General features: G+C 33.0%; 1 protein-coding gene across 8 annotated transcripts in view; it reads left to right on the forward strand.

Moving 5' to 3' along the window:
* The window catches only part of LOC142339196 (uncharacterized), a 142,197-nt gene that overhangs the window by 60,781 nt on the left and 63,796 nt on the right, over positions 1–17,620 (forward strand). For all 8 annotated transcript variants that reach the window (XM_075389009.1, XM_075389011.1, XM_075389008.1 and 5 more), the window contains one exon: positions 4,436–4,625. In XM_075389009.1, coding sequence (XP_075245124.1) covers positions 4,436–4,625 — 190 coding nt within the window. The remainder of the gene's footprint in view (positions 1–4,435; positions 4,626–17,620) is intronic.

Genomic DNA, 17,620 nt, shown 5'->3' on the forward strand with positions numbered 1-17,620 from the left:
ATCGTTTTATTGGACAATACTCACATTTTGAGTTAGAGTTAATTCAACCGACCTTTTTGGGTTTCAAAATCGGCAAAAACTGACGCTTCCCATGTTTAAAATCGACAACAAAAGAACGAAACCTAAGAAGAAAAGTAAAGGTTTCGATCGGTTTTTGGCGAAGTAAAAGTGACGAAAACCGACGACTTTTTATGTTTGTTTCGAACAAAAATCTCAACTCGGGAACCGATACTGTTGTGAAACAATGGTCTTAAGCATGGGACGTTCTCAGAAAAACAACAAATTCAAGAAAAAAAACCTTTATTCTATTTGCAGTGTCGTTTTGTTTGCTTCAACATAAGAGAGCTTCAGTACTGTCGTCTTTTTTGGAAACGAAACATAGCGACAGTTTCTCACGATCTTAGATCAATCAAGTCAAAGTCTCTTGATGTTTGAAGACAACGATGCTGATGATTAAACCATATATCATAAAACTTTCTATCGTTTGAAATCAATGATACGTATACATTCTAATTTCTCTAGTTCTAACTTATCCAAAAAGAATCTCGCAAATTATGAAGATGCTTTCTCAAAAACTGTATCGGTTAGATGGTTTTATGATAACATTTATTTCGATGTTATTTTAACTGTTGTGATATCTATTGCAAACCAGTATTCGGTGAACTAAAGCAAATTATTGATCGGAAAGAAACTGGAAATAAGAAGTTCTTAGCAAGCGCGATTCTGCGTTAATTTATTAGATCAAAGGTCGCATTTTTTGAAATTTCCTCTATTGGAAGATCAGAAAACTGAATTGTTTTTTGAAGTCTTAAACTGTTTTAAAAAACATACTGAAAATCTTAAACGACAACCAATATTGCAAACAAGAAAAAAATAGTCTTTAAAAAAGCAAACATAAATTTATCAATGAATTGTGTCACTAAATATTTTTTAACAAGCCAGCTTCAAATGTTCAGCTTCAGCGAAAAATTTTTAATTTTCTGAGGAACGACGAAAATTTTTTTAACTAATTCTTGCTACTTGTACTCTGTATAATGGAATAACTCGGTAAGAAACGTCTTAAATCCCACTTCATGAACGATATATAGAACGTTTTCTTAGTTTTAAAAAGACTGTGTAGACAATGAAATTTTTTAAGGAAAATAGTAGAAAATATAACAAAATTGATTCTACAAAATCTTAAACGTGAAGATTATAATTTTGGTCCGGAAAAATCAATATGCACATTGAAATCCGTAGCAAAAGAAAGATTCGATGAATAAGATAAACAAGGGTGCAATAGTAAACATGGCACATAGAGTGTGAGAAAACTGAATTGTGATTATAGTTTTTCAAATTGATGTTCAACCTGGGGCTTTTCGCGTAAAAATGTTGAAATTCAAATTGTATCAAAAAATTAAATGTTAAATTCATGAGCTCAACTATATTGCCCATCTGAATTTAGTGGATGAGATAAGACAGTTCTAATTTCTAAGTGAAGTTATTCAAATGAAAAGAACGTAATCAACTCAAAAAATTATCGACAAAATACATTGGCAATTGAAATAAAATGAATGAATTGTGATAACTGCGTGTTTTGTTTTCAGATCGTTGATAATAAAAATTTTCACTTCCTAACTTCCTAACTTGTTGAAATTCATTTATTGTTCAATACAAGTTTTAGCTTTATTGACGTATAGTACTTAGCTCGATTTTCTTGTTTTACTTGTATTGAAGATGATTAAATTCTGAGTACTGAAAACTAGATCTTATAGAATTTATTAACCAATTTTTTCCTTTCATCAAATTTCTAAATCTGTTTGCTAAACAAATTTCAACTTTATGCATTACTAAGTAAATTTAGCATCTCGTACTAGCAAAACTAGCTCAAAGTCACACAAAAACAGTTTCTATAGATTTTTTATTTGTAGTATTGGAGGAAAGTAGAAGTGGTATTGGAGAAAGAAGAATTGAGTACTCAATAAGCGAGTACAAAAAGTTTTTATTTTGATCTGTTGTTCTGTAAGTTTTATTTTTCTTTTAGAGAACAAATACTTGAGGTTTTTCAAGTTTTTTATTACGCGGAAAATTGGTCAAAAAATGATATTTCACATTTAAAAGTGCATTGGTCGCAAGATTTGATATCGACTTCATCACAAATTTACAGCTCAAATAATTAAATTTCAAGTAATTAAAGTACTTCAAAAATCAATATACTGTGCCTAACATGGATAGTAAACGGTGCTGTGCTGCAGATTGGCATTGATAGATTTTTATCATGTTGTAGTGATGATTTTTGACAAAAACAGACAAACTTTGAACTTTTAACTTCTTCAATTTTTGTAAACTAATTCGTAATTTTCTTAGGCGGCCGTACTGAGTTAGTTTATATCATTCCTGATTAAAAGAACATTTCGTTTTCAAAATGTTTTCGATTTTTAACCACTTTAAAATTTTGGACAGTTATCAATTGTCTATCAGCAAAACTCCAGCATAACTGATGCAATATCACAAATCCTTGTAAACATTTCAAGCATAGTTGCAGTGTTACATCATGAAATTTTGAAATAAGTCTGTCCGAAGAACGGAAGCAGTTATAAGCGGTTTCCAAACTTTTTTGTTCAGTGGAAGCATAAATCAATCATATAATTCTGAGCCGGGAAAGAAGATTTTTTTAAACTGCTCATATAATGCAAATGTTTCCTATATTCCCATTTTATTCGCTCTATCTTGTATTCAAAACATACGAAATGTATGAGAATATCCACTGAATAAACTACAGGACAAAATTACGGTAAAATTACCTGCAGATTTTACCTTGATTTTTCAGGTAATTTAACCTCACAATAAAAATTTTTCACTACTTTTTAACAGTATTTTGCTTAATTTTAACAAAAATTTCCTGCTAAAAACAAGAGTCCCAGAACACCATTCGAACTTTCATAAATTTTAAAGAAGGGGTTTTATAATGAACATTTAAAATTCAAATCGATTCATTTCTTATTAGCTTGCGATAGAAATCATATGGAAGCTTCATGAGAACTTTATTTCCCTCTAAAAATATGATTTATATTTTTTTTTCAAATTGCAAACTTTCTAGATCTTTTTTGCTTCAAGATCATCCATCTATAACAAAACAATAATAGATTGCAGGTAATTAGCTTGAACGGTGTGGGTAAGCAGTTTTGAGGACAATTATGCAGGTAAATTTTACTTGCAGATGGTCTTGTCGGCACACTGTTCAGTTAAAATTACGTGCACTTTTTTAAGAGTGTATTAATGTCTCTTTTAAGGTCTCAATAACAAAAAATTTTTGAATTTGTTTCAGCCAATTAGATTAAAGCCAATCAATTGATATTGTACAATCGATAATGTTAAGGAGAACAGTTAGAACAGTTTAGTTTTAGTATATTTCTTATGACTAGGTTCAAGGACAAGGTACAAATTTTTTCCTGTGGATTTTTTCTTTTCTTGGTTTGCCAATGATTTTTTAATCTTAACATACCAAATATTTGTAGGCCTTAAACCGAACAAATCGATGTTACCTTGAAGGTTGTCGTCGTTTTGGTCACACTAAAAAAGAACATAGCGATATTTTCCTATGTTTAAAACAGACATTTTCTAGCGTAGGTTCTGGCACATCCTACTTGAAGTTTGGTGTACCCAGACCCTAGTGTCAGAGTATATCAGTACTGATACATTATGCTCTAATAGTAAAACGCTAAATCAGCAATGTTTCATACTATTCTAAGTGTTTCCTTTAAAATCAGACTTAACAGTAAATAATCATTCAATCTTTTCTTCCTGATTTTACATTTTTGGTTGGTTAAACTGGCCAGACAAAAATATGAAATTTTGTGTCATCATAAGATGTGGCACGCATGCTCATAAAATCTAGAGATTGACACAGTCAAAACATGAAGTAACCTGTATTAGTCATTGTCTGGGTTTAACCCCCACCATCTAGTGACGATTATACAAAAACGGTAAGCGTGGCTTGCGTGGTTTGAAGGGGGAGGGGAGAGGGAGGGGGCAACTAGAGAGTTTTAGTTTTTCATGTTAGCTCCTACTTGAACTATATGATAATACTTATAGTGTTTTTACTATATATAGAGACCTTTGTTTTAAAGCATATTTCTCGTAAATTAAAAGTTTTTGCTGTTTTTTTAAACAGTTACTGCCTGAGAAACCGGTCTGTGGGATGTTCTGCTCAGAGGTTTTACAGGATTCAAATTTTAACTTTGCATAGAAATTCAAGAATTAGATTCAAAACTGCTCAGAATGTTTTCAGACATCCAAAATTTTACTCTGATTTTTTTCTCGACATATTAAAAAGTGACATGATCAGAATATGGCTAAAATAAAAATACAGAGTTCAAATATTATGATTCAGCGCTAATTTAATCTATGATCCGGGTAGGTTTTGGGCTGTAATGTTGTGATCAATGCTGTGCAGGTATCCATAAAAGACGGCTCCCGAATCCGGGCATGGCTCGACCATGACAAGGAGGAGTTCAGAAGGAAGGCAAACAGGAACCCTCGGAGGAAGAAACAGATCAAGAAGAGACTTGAGGAGGAACAGAAGAAACTGAGCAGTCAGAAATTAAATGGGGAGATATGTGAAATAGCAGCTTCACAACTTCAAGGTTACTCTTTAAATCAGATGTTTCAGTAGTAATATAGTGAGCTACACTCCCCGGGGGAGGGGGGGGGGTGAGGTCCCCATGTATTAAGATAGGGTATAGCGTATTTCCAGGAGATAGGGGCCTCTCACATGTATTAAGATAGGGTATTGATATAATGTATTAAGATTAGCCGGCGACATGTATTAGACATGTATTAAGATTAGTTATATCCGTGGACATGTATTAAGATTAGTAATAGCCGCCGACATGTATTAAGATTAGTTATAGCCGCGGACATGTATTGATTAGGTGTCGCCATGTATTAAGATAGGGTATAGGTTTTGTGTATGTATTTGTGCATGTACATATGCTAGTAGTATAGTCGATGCAATTGTGGGGGGTAGGTTCGGAGACGCTCCTGATTGGGCGAAATTTTGAGGGGAAAATATCAATGTTTGTGTAGTTATTCAGGGTTTACTTGAAAACAATAGAATTGGCGTGGGTAATTAATTGATGTGAGGGGTAATTATGTGACATGTTGAACTTTTGTTTACAAATTTTAGGTCATATTAAATTGTGAAATTAATAGGCGTGGGTTTTCAATTACCCTAATTATGTGACGGGTAATCAGGTGACATGTTGAATTTTGGTTGTTAAGCTTTCGGTCAATTGCAAAGATTGTTCCCCTAATTGTTTGAATCAATTGTGTAACAGTTGTCTTTTGCGCGCTCATTAATTGGAAAAAGTCAAGATAGCAAGAGGTAGTTTCGATCTACCGTCCTCCGGGTTATCGGCCCAGCGCATTCCCACTGCGCCATCTTGCTTAATACATGCACATACGCATTATTTGTTGTACATTATTTGAAAAAAAGATGTTAAATTAAAGAAAAAAAAATGAATTAAAATAGTATAAAATTACAGACACAGTATAAATTATGAGCATCAAAATACACAATTACTCAAACATTTACAATAAATTGTATTAAATTGTATAAATTTCAATGTACATTAAGGTACACTTAGCGAGTTGTTAATAAAGTTCGATAAAAAGAGTTTAGAAAACTCACGAGGAAACAGTTACGAGAATCATATACTATCGACTTTATTAACTTCAGCTTATTAAATAACCAAATGAACACTACTACATATAGTTACTTATAAAATTTAACACGTGCACATCATGAATATTGTACAAATTGGTTTGGAAAAACTCAAAAATTGTTGAAACGCCGCAAAAATTGCGTAGAATCCACACAAATTTTGCATCTTCTGAAGTGGTCGATGTATTATTTTTTGGTACTTTTTTCCTAAAAATTTGTACTGTGTTATTGATCGAGCCAGAGAATCCGCATAATACTAACTTCTGTTGAGTCGAGCAATCAATATCCAATGTTCACCGACTTCTTTACTCGAAGCAGTGTTAATAATTGCAAAGCTGAATTTGGGTAAATTTGGAATGAAATCTGCCGGAAACGATCCAATGTATTTGAATTTTAGCTCAGGAATGCGTTCAATAATTTGTTGAAGAGATTGATTATTCATGACAAATAATCTTCTGTTTCATTTCGCATGCTCCTTTGGAACAGGGATTTCTCACATTACAATCAAGTTGAAATGATTCGTTCTTTTCAATAAAGCAACAATCTTTAGATTGGGGAATTTTACGTATCAGATCTCCTGTAGATTTACTTACTCTGCCTTTACTGTTACCTGTGACATCGGGATGAAAGATAATATTGATGATTAAAAGTCCCAGGAATACTACACAAATAAGGTATACATATAAGTTTGGAGTAGGTCTAGCCCAATTTTCATCTATTCCCTATCTTGATATTATAGTGTGAAAAGGGTTGCAACTGGGCAATGAAAGTACATATCCAACAAATGTTCCAACGCAGAAGGAAATAAAATAAAGACTATAAAAAATTGAAAAGAAAATTAAAACATCTTGATTAATCCAGAGTTCTTCAGACATTTTTAGCAACTGTTCCAAACTGATCAATTTTAACTGTTGAGATTCGATCTCTGAGAACAATTAGTTCGGTAACATTGGCTAGCGCACGTTCAAAGCATTTCTAAACGAAGATTTTCCCCACTGAGTTTAGGATAATGAACATTTTCACCTGCATCTTGGTGTGAGGTGAGATCGAATACAAGCACATGATGATCTGTAAAGAAATCATTCGGTAACGCAGGAATTTCTTCGTTGAAATTCATTGCTTTGTTTGTTGTAACATAAGCTCTACAATTGTGGGTTGTATCAATTGAGACAACAGCTCTCCCCCCTCGAATAATTCTCAGCTCCCGCAGTCCAAACTTTCGATAATGAAAAGGATTTTCTTGAAAATGTCCGGTGAATGCTGAATTAGTGTTCATTGCTATTGCAATTCGTCTGATTGGGGCATTATTGAAAACTTTTTCCTGAATAAATTGATTTTGTCCAGAAGGAATAATAAATGTTCGCGCAATTGTCTCCAAAAAATTATAGCAAGCTGGTTGATGTGTTAGTTGATACTTGATTGTCTGGTGATAGACCTCATTAACGACAACACGTCTCGTAAAAAGTGAACATTCACGAACTCTAAGGGAAACATGCGGATTGTAGGAGATCATGTAAAAATTTGGTCTCGCTCGAATCAATTTGAGTCTAAATTTTTGTATTTGGAAGTAATAATTTTTCACATTGAAATAAGTCGATTGCAAGTTTACCATATAAGGTAATCCCATCTTTCAACAAAAGCTCTTCTTCCCTATCTATGAACGGACTTTTTTCATAATCACTAGGATCTTTCGCAAATTCATATACATTACAAGCCAAAATTCCTTCATTATTCATTGTAGAAGCATTGAATTCATTGGATATCAGAGCTTTGTGGCCATAGAGTCCGTTAGAGTTGTACACTTGTTGATTGTTTAAATACACTTCGCAGTTGGAGAAAAGAGAGTGTAACAAGTTGTTGACATGAGTCGAATATTGTAAATCATCATCAGTGAAAGTCATACCCATATCTGGTTTTCCATGCTTTTTTTTTCATGAAATCGTCAAATAGTCTTCCCTTTTGTAATCCAACTTTAATTTGTAAATGAATATCTCTCATATCGAGATAAATACTTCTATCTGTTTCAAATTCAAATTCAATGCTGCTTTCATCCAATGAAGTACTGGGATAAACTTTTTGAAAATGGGATGATTCAATTGGTTCCAAAACCGGAATTTTGTCAAAAAGCAAGAATTTGTAAAATGTCCATAACGGAAATTACTGTCATTTGTTGATCTGGTATTCATTTTGGTAAAATATCCCTCCTAGTTCGACGACGTCGACTGATTTTTGGCGAGCGTTTTCGAATAATACGTCGTTTTCTAGGTTTTCCTCCTCCTAGCTGTTTACGTAAAGTTTTCTTTCCAACATCTGTGGCTGCAGATTTGAACTTTTCCTTCCAGCTAATATATTTACGATTTCTGGCGCAGCTAATTCAATCAAGTCAGCTCCAACTCTTTTAGCTGCTGGTACAAGATATCGTCTCAAAAAAAGAATTGCAGTTCTCCCAATTGTTTGTGCTAAAGCTCCAAATCCTCTTCCCCTTTGTCTTGAATAACCACGAAAATACGGTAAATCACTCTCTGCAACCATTTTTTGTAAACTTAATTTTAAAAATGATTGTCTGAAGCTCTTCTGAACATCAATACAGCTCTTGTTACACCTACTGAATTGAAGGGAACTTTTTCTTCGTATGACTCGCGGAGCTCAAGTTTAATGCTGTGGAAAGAGTTTTTCAGAATTTTTTTAAACTGTAGATTTGGGAAGTTTTGATAATTCATATATTGTCCAGTAGATATTATGTCTCCATTCTTAATTTTAGAAATAAACGGAATACATCTCAGAAGCGCGGCTTTTGTATCACCTACAGTATTGTATTCAACAATATCACTGTATATCATGAGAGTATGAATTCAAACAATATCATAGGGAAATTTAGGAAAATGTGGTCCAGCACCACTCATTAAAACTCCCATTCCGTAAACAGCTTCCTCACACCCAAATACGTGACAGAGATCAGTACTGAAGATAACTAGTAACGAGTTTTCATTAGGAAGATTTAGGGATATTCTCTGTGTAATTCTGTTGACTTTTAATTTGATTGGAGTTTTCTCATACTTTTCTCTTTCCTGAATTTTTTTGTTCATTTCGTTCACAATAACAGATAATGATGGATATAGTCCTGCATCAATTGTATAATAATCGGAAGGTTTTGTATCTGGAGTTGCAGCATCTAGATAGAAAAATTTTCCATCTGTAATATTCTGGTACAAAGATGGATATGATAGATCGGTTATTGCCACCTCCCATTCTCTTTCAAGGTTAATCTGTTCTGGAAGTAAATTGGTAAAAGAACTCAATGTATTATTTGAATAACAATCAAAGGATGCGTTGGAAAACAGCTCTACCGTAAAAGAATTCATCACTAAATGATACACTCTGAGAGCTCTTGTTCATAAAATTTTCCTAGTATTTCATCACCCTGCTCTCCCTTGAGGTTGATTGTTGGAGGTTTGTAAGTAGCAATCTTAACAATTTCAAGGATTTCACTTGTGAACTGTGACTTGTATCCTTTTCTAAAAGGAATATCGTATTTCGAAATTCGTACTTTATCCCCTACTTTAAACCGAGGTTTTTTGTATTGTCTGATCGGATTTTTGTAAAAAAAAATTGATAAAAAGTCTTTGTTTTTTACCTCCTTTGGAGTTTTACCTGTAGATCGATTTACTCTACTATTCATTGTATTTAGGAAATAGCCCATTTTTACAAGGTACTTATGCCCGTTTTCTTCCATGATGCGATAAATAATGTTTTTCAAAGATCTGATAGCTCTCTCAGCTACGGCAGCTTTTGTTTCATTTCTCGTTGAATAAATTTTGATTTTATTTTGTCCACAAAATTTCCAAAATTCGCCACCAAACTCTGCTCCTTGATCAACCCATACTTTTGTGGGATGTTGTTTTTTCGTAGCATTTTTTTGAAAGCTGCTACAGCATCTTTAGAATACTTTGATTTCATTGGTTGAACACGGACAAAACGAGAAAATACATCAACGCAGATTAATAAATACTTTACTCCGTTATTAAACTCTGACAATTTGTCCATAAAAACTATATCAAGACACCAAATTTCATTTATCCGCTTTGCAAATGCAGCTAATTGTCTAAAATGTCGAGTTGTTTGACGGTATTTTGTATAGGAATTTTTAGTGTGGAGAAAGGAAAAAACCTTGCCTCTTGATGAACCGCTCGCTTTCTGAAGATTTCTAACCGATCCAAATGCGGCTTTTCCTTCTTTGTATAATCGTTGAAGTTTCGCTTGTTCAGATTTTGAAAGGAATCCAACTCCCTGTCTTTGCTTTTGGCATCCTTGTTTACAATTTTGCTCGGACTTATCCCTGTAGCATCAAGTATTGTGTAATAGATATCAGGAAATTCAATATTTTTTCTCTTCAATGCGTAAGTAAAATCGGTAAATGCTACTTTTGTATCTCTTCCATCCAGTAAAATGGAGTCACTGAGGGACAGCTTGATTCGAGGACATTTGAGTATTTGATCTACAACTGACTCGTTTTTGAATGATTTTGTGTTAGTGGTGATGTCCTTGTGAAGAGAATCTAAATTTTGTGGGACGAAGTTAACTTTTTCCTCACTCTTGTCCTGTTTGTACAAATGGAATTTGAATTTTTGTTCGTAAAGCTGCTGAGGAATCAAAACAAACTGTTCCATTTCAAGAAAAACGCTTAATGATAGACGGAGTTAGAATTGATATAAGTTCTATTCCTTTCCTTTAGCTTAAAATCGCTCTCCTTTTATTTATTCCAGTTCTTTTTAGAATAAGCTGATGAATTTCGTCTTGATACTTAGGAACTGAATAAATTCTTTTGGACAATTTTTTAGGTAAGTTCTTTTGAAGTTCCGGGAATAACTTTGGAACGTTGTCAGAGTAGAGAGATGTTGTGTGCTCATCACTCAAAAATGTGGTCTGCTGTTTATGTTGTATGAGGAAAAAAATTGAAGGAATCGATCCACTATTTGTACAAAATCGAAGAGAGTCGACTGTTTTGGGCGTTAAATCAATAAGTAAATGACCATAAGGAATAGAAGTTGCTTTGGTATACCAATCTTGTAATTGTGAACCTAATCCCAACTGTTGGCTCAGAGTGTTTATTTGCAGTACATCTCTAGGAGATTTGAACAAGACGATATGATTATTATGTAACTCTATATATCTTCCTAATCTACTCTGATGAAATAAATTGTGTTTGATGTATATTGTGCTGAGTCCTTTATGTCTTCCAGCTTTTGCAATTTTAACGAAATCTTTAGAGCTGGAAATCTCCTCACAAGCGTCGTCAAAAATTAACAGATACTTTGTTCCGTTATTTGAGAGGTTTTGAATAAACTCGAAGTCAACTCCTTCTATAAACTCAATATTTTTAACACCTTTAGACAATAAACCATAAAGACATTGATAATGTTGATAGAAGTAGTAAATGTTGTTGAACTCTGGTTGAAAAGTTCCAATTGTTAACCATTCATGTATAAGATGAGATTTCCCAGATCCGCTCGGACCAACCAATGATATAAAAATTCGTTCCTTTGTGGAAATTATCTTGTTCATAATTTAGGTGAAGGTAAAATATAACCAACTGTACTAGAAAGGATTGCAATGCAAACTGTTGTTTCTTCACACGTTGTAGCCAATGTTATTCGTACTATACAACAGACCAGATTTACGAGTATAAAAAAATTGGGACAGAAAAACGACTAGAGAACTATTACAAGTCTGCCCAAAACATTTCCATGATTGTCGTTCCTGATTATTATCATCAAAGGCAAAATAACCCAAATTTAATCCTTTATCTGTATGCTCAATCATTCAAACGTAAACATTGAGACGATAGAGAAAATGTTTCAACTGAATTGTGATGTAAATAATTAAAAAATGAGATAAGCTTCTAAACATAAAAAAGAAACAAACAACAGCGACAGCCAAAACACTGTCACTTCACAAGAATTAATAACAGAAAGCATAAAAAAGCAGAATAAATTCAAAATTAAGAAAAACGACAGAATTGAAATGAAGAATAACTGTGTGACGCTAGGAAAAAATTTGTTCTACCTTCTCATTTTTGAAGCAACTTTTCTATGTTTTGTAAGAGAAAAAAAAATTATTTTGAAATTGAATTAAAAGACAATATGATACATTACAATCAAAGTACATAAACATTTTTACAAATATTAAATTTTGTCAAAAAATTAAGAACCCAAGTTCCATAAGCATAAGCATTCTTCTCTGCACAGTGCAATGTTTTCTTGTGTCGGTAGGGGTAGTTACTACATTCCCAGATAGTATCTTCGTTGGAAATCAACTTAGAGGCTTTCGGACATCCAAAATCGTCCAAATTTTCCACATCCTTACACAAGTAATTGGATAGGATTTTAGATTTTTCCAATCTTTTGGCAAAGTATTCGGTTGTAAGAGAACAATGTTGATGAATGATGGTTGGAAGATCTGAGTAATCAACTTTTCCATGATTCCAGTTTATGCCATGTAAACTCTTTGTGTTCCACTTTGCTTGAAATGTTGGCTTGTAGTCATTCAGTGGGAGGAATGTATATCCTAAAACAATTCGTGTTATTGAAAATCGTATCCGTCCTTGAAAATTCCCAGCTCCTTGACAACTGTTCCCTCCAAGCACTCAATATCAAACACAACGAGAGTCATCCTCTTTTTAGCTGAGATAATTGACAAACGATTAAAAATCTAGTATTTTAAAAATATGAGGATGACAAACTTTGATGTAGAGACAAAAGAATAATCCAGTTATATGACCTAGAAGACAGGAGCTGGGTAATTCCGGCATCATGTAACAATAACCTGGTCCTTCGTCTGTTGTTGTTTTCACAGCTCCAGCAGAATCATGTAAAATTGCATGTAGACAAAAAATTTTTGATCGAGCTAAGAAAAAATCCAAAAGAGGGTTTCCATATCCTATTCTTCCTCCGTGAGGAAACTTTTGATCACTTTCGTCCAAATCGACATTTTGGTCCCAAATTTTACAAGCTGCAATGAAACAGTTTTTACGTTTTTCGTTCGTATGGAACATTGAAAGTATGCTTCCGTAACAATTGAAAATGTTTACCAGAGTAACAATATTCATTAACTCTGAGTTGTTTCGTCCAAAATAATGCGTCTTTTTGTAATTTTCTATATAAGAAAGAAGTGTTGGTAGATGATCTACTAGATTTTTATACTCCTCTTTTTTCAAATCAATCTTTGTAAGAAAACTCCACTGATATCCGTTCCAGCGATGTTGAGAAATGGAAATTTATTGTTTGTAAGAACGATATGTTAGAGTTGTTCTGCTCAGTCCATTATGAATAACCCACTTGAATTCAGAAATTTGGGACTCTACGTCTAAATTATCCAATTTGGGAAAATTTTGCGCTTCAAGAACTGTATATGAATACCTTTTAAGCTCGTGCTGTAGCCTGACGTGAAAAACTTTTGATTTGTCTCTGAGACTTAAGAAAATGTTTCTAGAGCATCCAATATCCCACCTCATTCTAAGAAGAAAAAAGTTTCAAATGAAAAAATGTTTACTGAAAGACAAATACATATAATCACCAAATAGTCATCATTCAATATAAAAAAAAACACATTATAATATTGAGCAGCAGTAGTTATTGAAATGTACATTGTTCAATATTAGAGAAATCTTTAAGATTTTCAATGAGTTCCTTGAATTCTTCCATTTTATAGCTGACGTAAGTCACTTGCTTGAAGTCATTGCTCTCTTTGCGGAAAAATAGTCGGATCTGGACATAAACTGAAGCTGGATTGTCCTGAACGTACTGTATAAAGGTAACGTAGAGTCTTCGATTTTTCCAATTCTGATCGTTTTTCAGAAGACAAAATTTCTTGAATTCGTAATCTCCAATTCTCAGTTGTTGGTACTTTTCAAATGTTCCACATTTATCTTTTTTAAAGACTTGAAAATTTGGTTCCGAGTAATTTTGTCCGTTTCTAAATATTTGGGACACAGTAAATCTCCCAAATCTGTTTGGATGAGAGCCAAAGTCAATATAAAATGGGACGGAATCAGTACCCAATTTAGGTTGTGAATTTGTAAACATCGATGGAGCGCTCGGGTAAAAAGGAGATACTTTGGAGAGAGACATTTACGTAACTTGAGTAAGCTGCGAGAAGATGATTAAATGATTTGCTTAAAAATTTAAGGGCCTCTACAACACAGAATTTCCTTTTATGCTAATGACATCATTATTTTCGCACAATTTCCTAAAAAGGAAGAGAAAAACGTGTCTATTTATAATTCTTCCTTAAAAGGATTTCTAATCAGAAATATTTAATAAAGAAAACTTTTGAATCATTATAGAAAAAGAGTCTTTGTGTTTAGCACGTCTGTGTTGCATTAGAGAAGTAGTGACGAAAATATTTTGAAAAAGTAAAACATCGAAATTTCTTAATCCGCTGTTTCTTGAATTGATTCATAGTTCAAATGAGATTTTAAATTGTACATAACAATTTAATTGGTTTCCTTATTTGGAATTTGAATTCGTCTATAATATATATGTTGATTTCCTTATTTGGAATTTGGTTTCATTCATAATAAATAAATTAGTCTCCTTATTTGGAATTTAAGTTCTAAAGAAACTGATTTCCTTATTTGAACATACTAAATAATTTTACAGAATGGCAGCAGTTATGTGTCAGGTTTTACCACACTTTTACAAAAAATTCTGTGAAAAGGCGTTGTTTATATCTGTATCTGTCCAAGATTATAGACCATACATTCTTACAAGTGAATATGTTGTTGCTTCACACAACAGTTTCTGTCCCCTGAATACCTGTCGATATCACATTGTTCTCATTTCTTTCTCCACCGAAGACTTGCTTCAAAAACTGGAAGATCACATTATATAAACATCAATTTTTTGGCAATATTTTAGAAGAATCGGGACTTGTCTTTACTCAGTTAGACAGAGCAGTACAACACAATTATGAGAACAAATGTGTTGAGAAATTACCTGGTGTGTCTAGAAAATGATTGAGTAAAAAGAAGTTCAAGAGACATCTACTGCGTGCTGAACAAAGAAATGTAAGCACACAAACAATGGGATCTTCTTTTCTGGACAGAAATCAATCTCTTAAAAACTCAAAATATGAGGGTGAATTGATAAAAATTGTTGACTGTTTGTTAGACGGCCATGGCTTAATTGATATTTCTCTGTTATATCTTGAAGTTAGAAAGTTATAAATTTGTAACTGCATCACAATGATTTACATAGTATCAGTTTTATATTTGGTTTAAAAATCAAAAAAATTCAATTTCTAATTTTATACAATCTTTTTCTTAAATGTTTAAATTTATACCTCTAATCTGTTAAAAGTCAAGTTTTGTAACAAATTATTCTTTTAAAAGTCGAGTTTTCTCACAAAAATTTTTGTTAACTGTTGGGTTTGGAACAATTTATTTTAATGAAAGTCGAGTTTTCTCTACAAAATTTTTGTTAAATGTCGAGTTTTCATTCATTTTTTTTGTTTAAATATCAAAAAACAGTTTCCAATTGGATACAATAAAACGCAAACTTTTTCCTGATTTTCACCAGTTTACGGTATAATTTAACGCAAAAAAGGAATAGATTTTTTAATTTGTAAAATGACAAAATTTCTTTTTCTATAACAACTTAAAAATCGAGTTTTCATACAGGTTTTTTTCTTAGAAATCAAATTTCTGCTCAGTTTTTTTTCTTAAATATCAAATTTTTGATCAAGTTTTTTTGTTAAATGACGAGTTTTGATAACGTTCTTTCCGTTAAATATCAAGTTTTGTAACAGAGATTCAAAATTCAAAATTTTGATGATATCTTTATGAACTGATTTAGAAAAGAAAACTCACATGAGAAAGATTATATTATAAAGAATGTATAAATACACCGCCAGGAAAATGTATAAATCAACATCCAACTTTTCCGTTAAAATCGATTACAAATGAAGCTGAAAAATTGTACAAAATGGATTCTATTCAAACAGAGTTCTCACAACATACTCTGGCAAGTTTTGAATCTCATTCCCAAAAGGTTTAGCACGTTCAAATATTACTGGAGGATCAGTTGGTTGAACGCTGATTGAAGTTGTTGAATTTTCATCAGTCAGCAAAATTGGATTGTGCGCCGTTCTATCCTTTATGGAAGGTGTTGTCATTGATGGAGTAGTCGACATATCAGAAGAACCATAGTACTGTGCCGGATCAAAGTTCTGCTGATCATTTGCTGTCCAAGTGCTAGTATCAACACTTAGCTGGCTCCCATCAAAGCTTGACACAGTTTGAAGCAAATTCCCTGACTCTTCACTGAACTCAGCACTTGATTTAAATCCGGGCTAGAGAACCAAGAGTTGGGAATTTGCCATTCTTCCCAAGGGAAAGTATATATTGAATGTTGCCAGCGACGTAGGTCGGTGGAAATTCTGTCCCAGCAACGTGGGGATAGTGGTGCCCACTAAAAACAGCAACTTCGTGCCCATCGCTTGAGTTCCAAGCTGATTCTCCGTAATTGGAACCTGACCCTGATGATAGGTGTCGAACTGATGTCGCTGTTGTTCAATAATATGCCACACAGTGATGGGTAAAGTGATTACAGACTCATAGAATCCGTTTGATAAGTCTTTAGTACTTATCCGAGTAGTCTCCTCAGTGAAGGAAAATGAGTACAGAAGACTGTGGTTTTGCACAGTAAACTCCATTGTGTTCAGATGAGTTGATAGAAGTGGATTTTTTAGAAACAAAAGCAGTTTGGAAATGAACGTGTTGAAAACTGTCAAGTAGGGAGTAAGTTAGAAAACAACAAATTTCACTTTATAGTAGGATAAAAAGAATATCTTAGTTAGAAACAGATAAACGTTAAAATGAAGTAAGCTCTGTAGATAAGAAGAATGTGAACGTAGGAACTCAATTGTATAAATTTTTGATGAATAGTTAGCAGGACGATGAGGAACAGAGGTGAAATTAATTTTGAGGAAATGAAAGAGAATGATGATGTCTAACTTGGCTGCTCCTATTTATGGTGAATTTCGTCCAATAAGAACAAAGTAACCAAAGTAGGAAACATTTTGTAGAAAAAGTGACGTTAGTAACCGAAACAGGAAATGAAAATTATATAATGTATCCAAATATGGAAGAATTTGTTATAAAATGATGCTCGTATACGAAGCAGGAACATCAATGCGTGAATAGAAACCAATTATGGTTTTTGAATAGTACATGTATTACATGATATGACTACTTGTTTACTAAATAAGGATAGCTCAGTGGGAATGAATTGACATAATTTACCAAAAATGTCAAGCTCTGATAAATTTGTTCAACTTCGTTAAATTTTAAATCAATCTCGGAAAGTATTCCATTTTTGGAACAGAACTTTTTTATATTTAATATTTGGGAGCCGAATTCCAATGCGAATTTTTCCTCCTTCAGAATTGTAATCTGTATAAAAATGGAAAAACAACGCGCTTTGTACAGATGAAGTGATTGCTATGGGATCAGGAGGTGGAATACAGTTCGCTTGTGCTAGATTTCTGTACTGTTCTAAAATTTCGGGAACAGAATTCAAAATAAATAAAATTTTGTACTTGTTAATGTGTAGCTCTGACGATAAATCAAATGATTGTTTTGTTATATAATCATCATAATTGAATTTTTTAATGGAAAATGTTGCATATCCAAATCCTTTACTAAATAGGATTATTCTGTCATTCTGAACGCAAATGTCCAAGAAATTGTAGAAAAAGTAGGAATCAACACCAATCTCGTCAACTTTGTAAGCATCGGCAATTCCTTCTTTCCTCTTATATATTTTTTCCAACAACTGTAAATGATTTTTGATTAACATTTTTCGCAAATGAGCAAAACTTCACGCAATACTCTGTTTATGTAAGAGAAATTTAAAATTA

Source organism: Convolutriloba macropyga, chromosome 5 (genome assembly GCF_964194025.1).
Source record: "Convolutriloba macropyga chromosome 5, txConMacr16.3, whole genome shotgun sequence".
Lineage (NCBI taxonomy): Eukaryota > Metazoa > Xenacoelomorpha > Acoela > Convolutidae > Convolutriloba > Convolutriloba macropyga.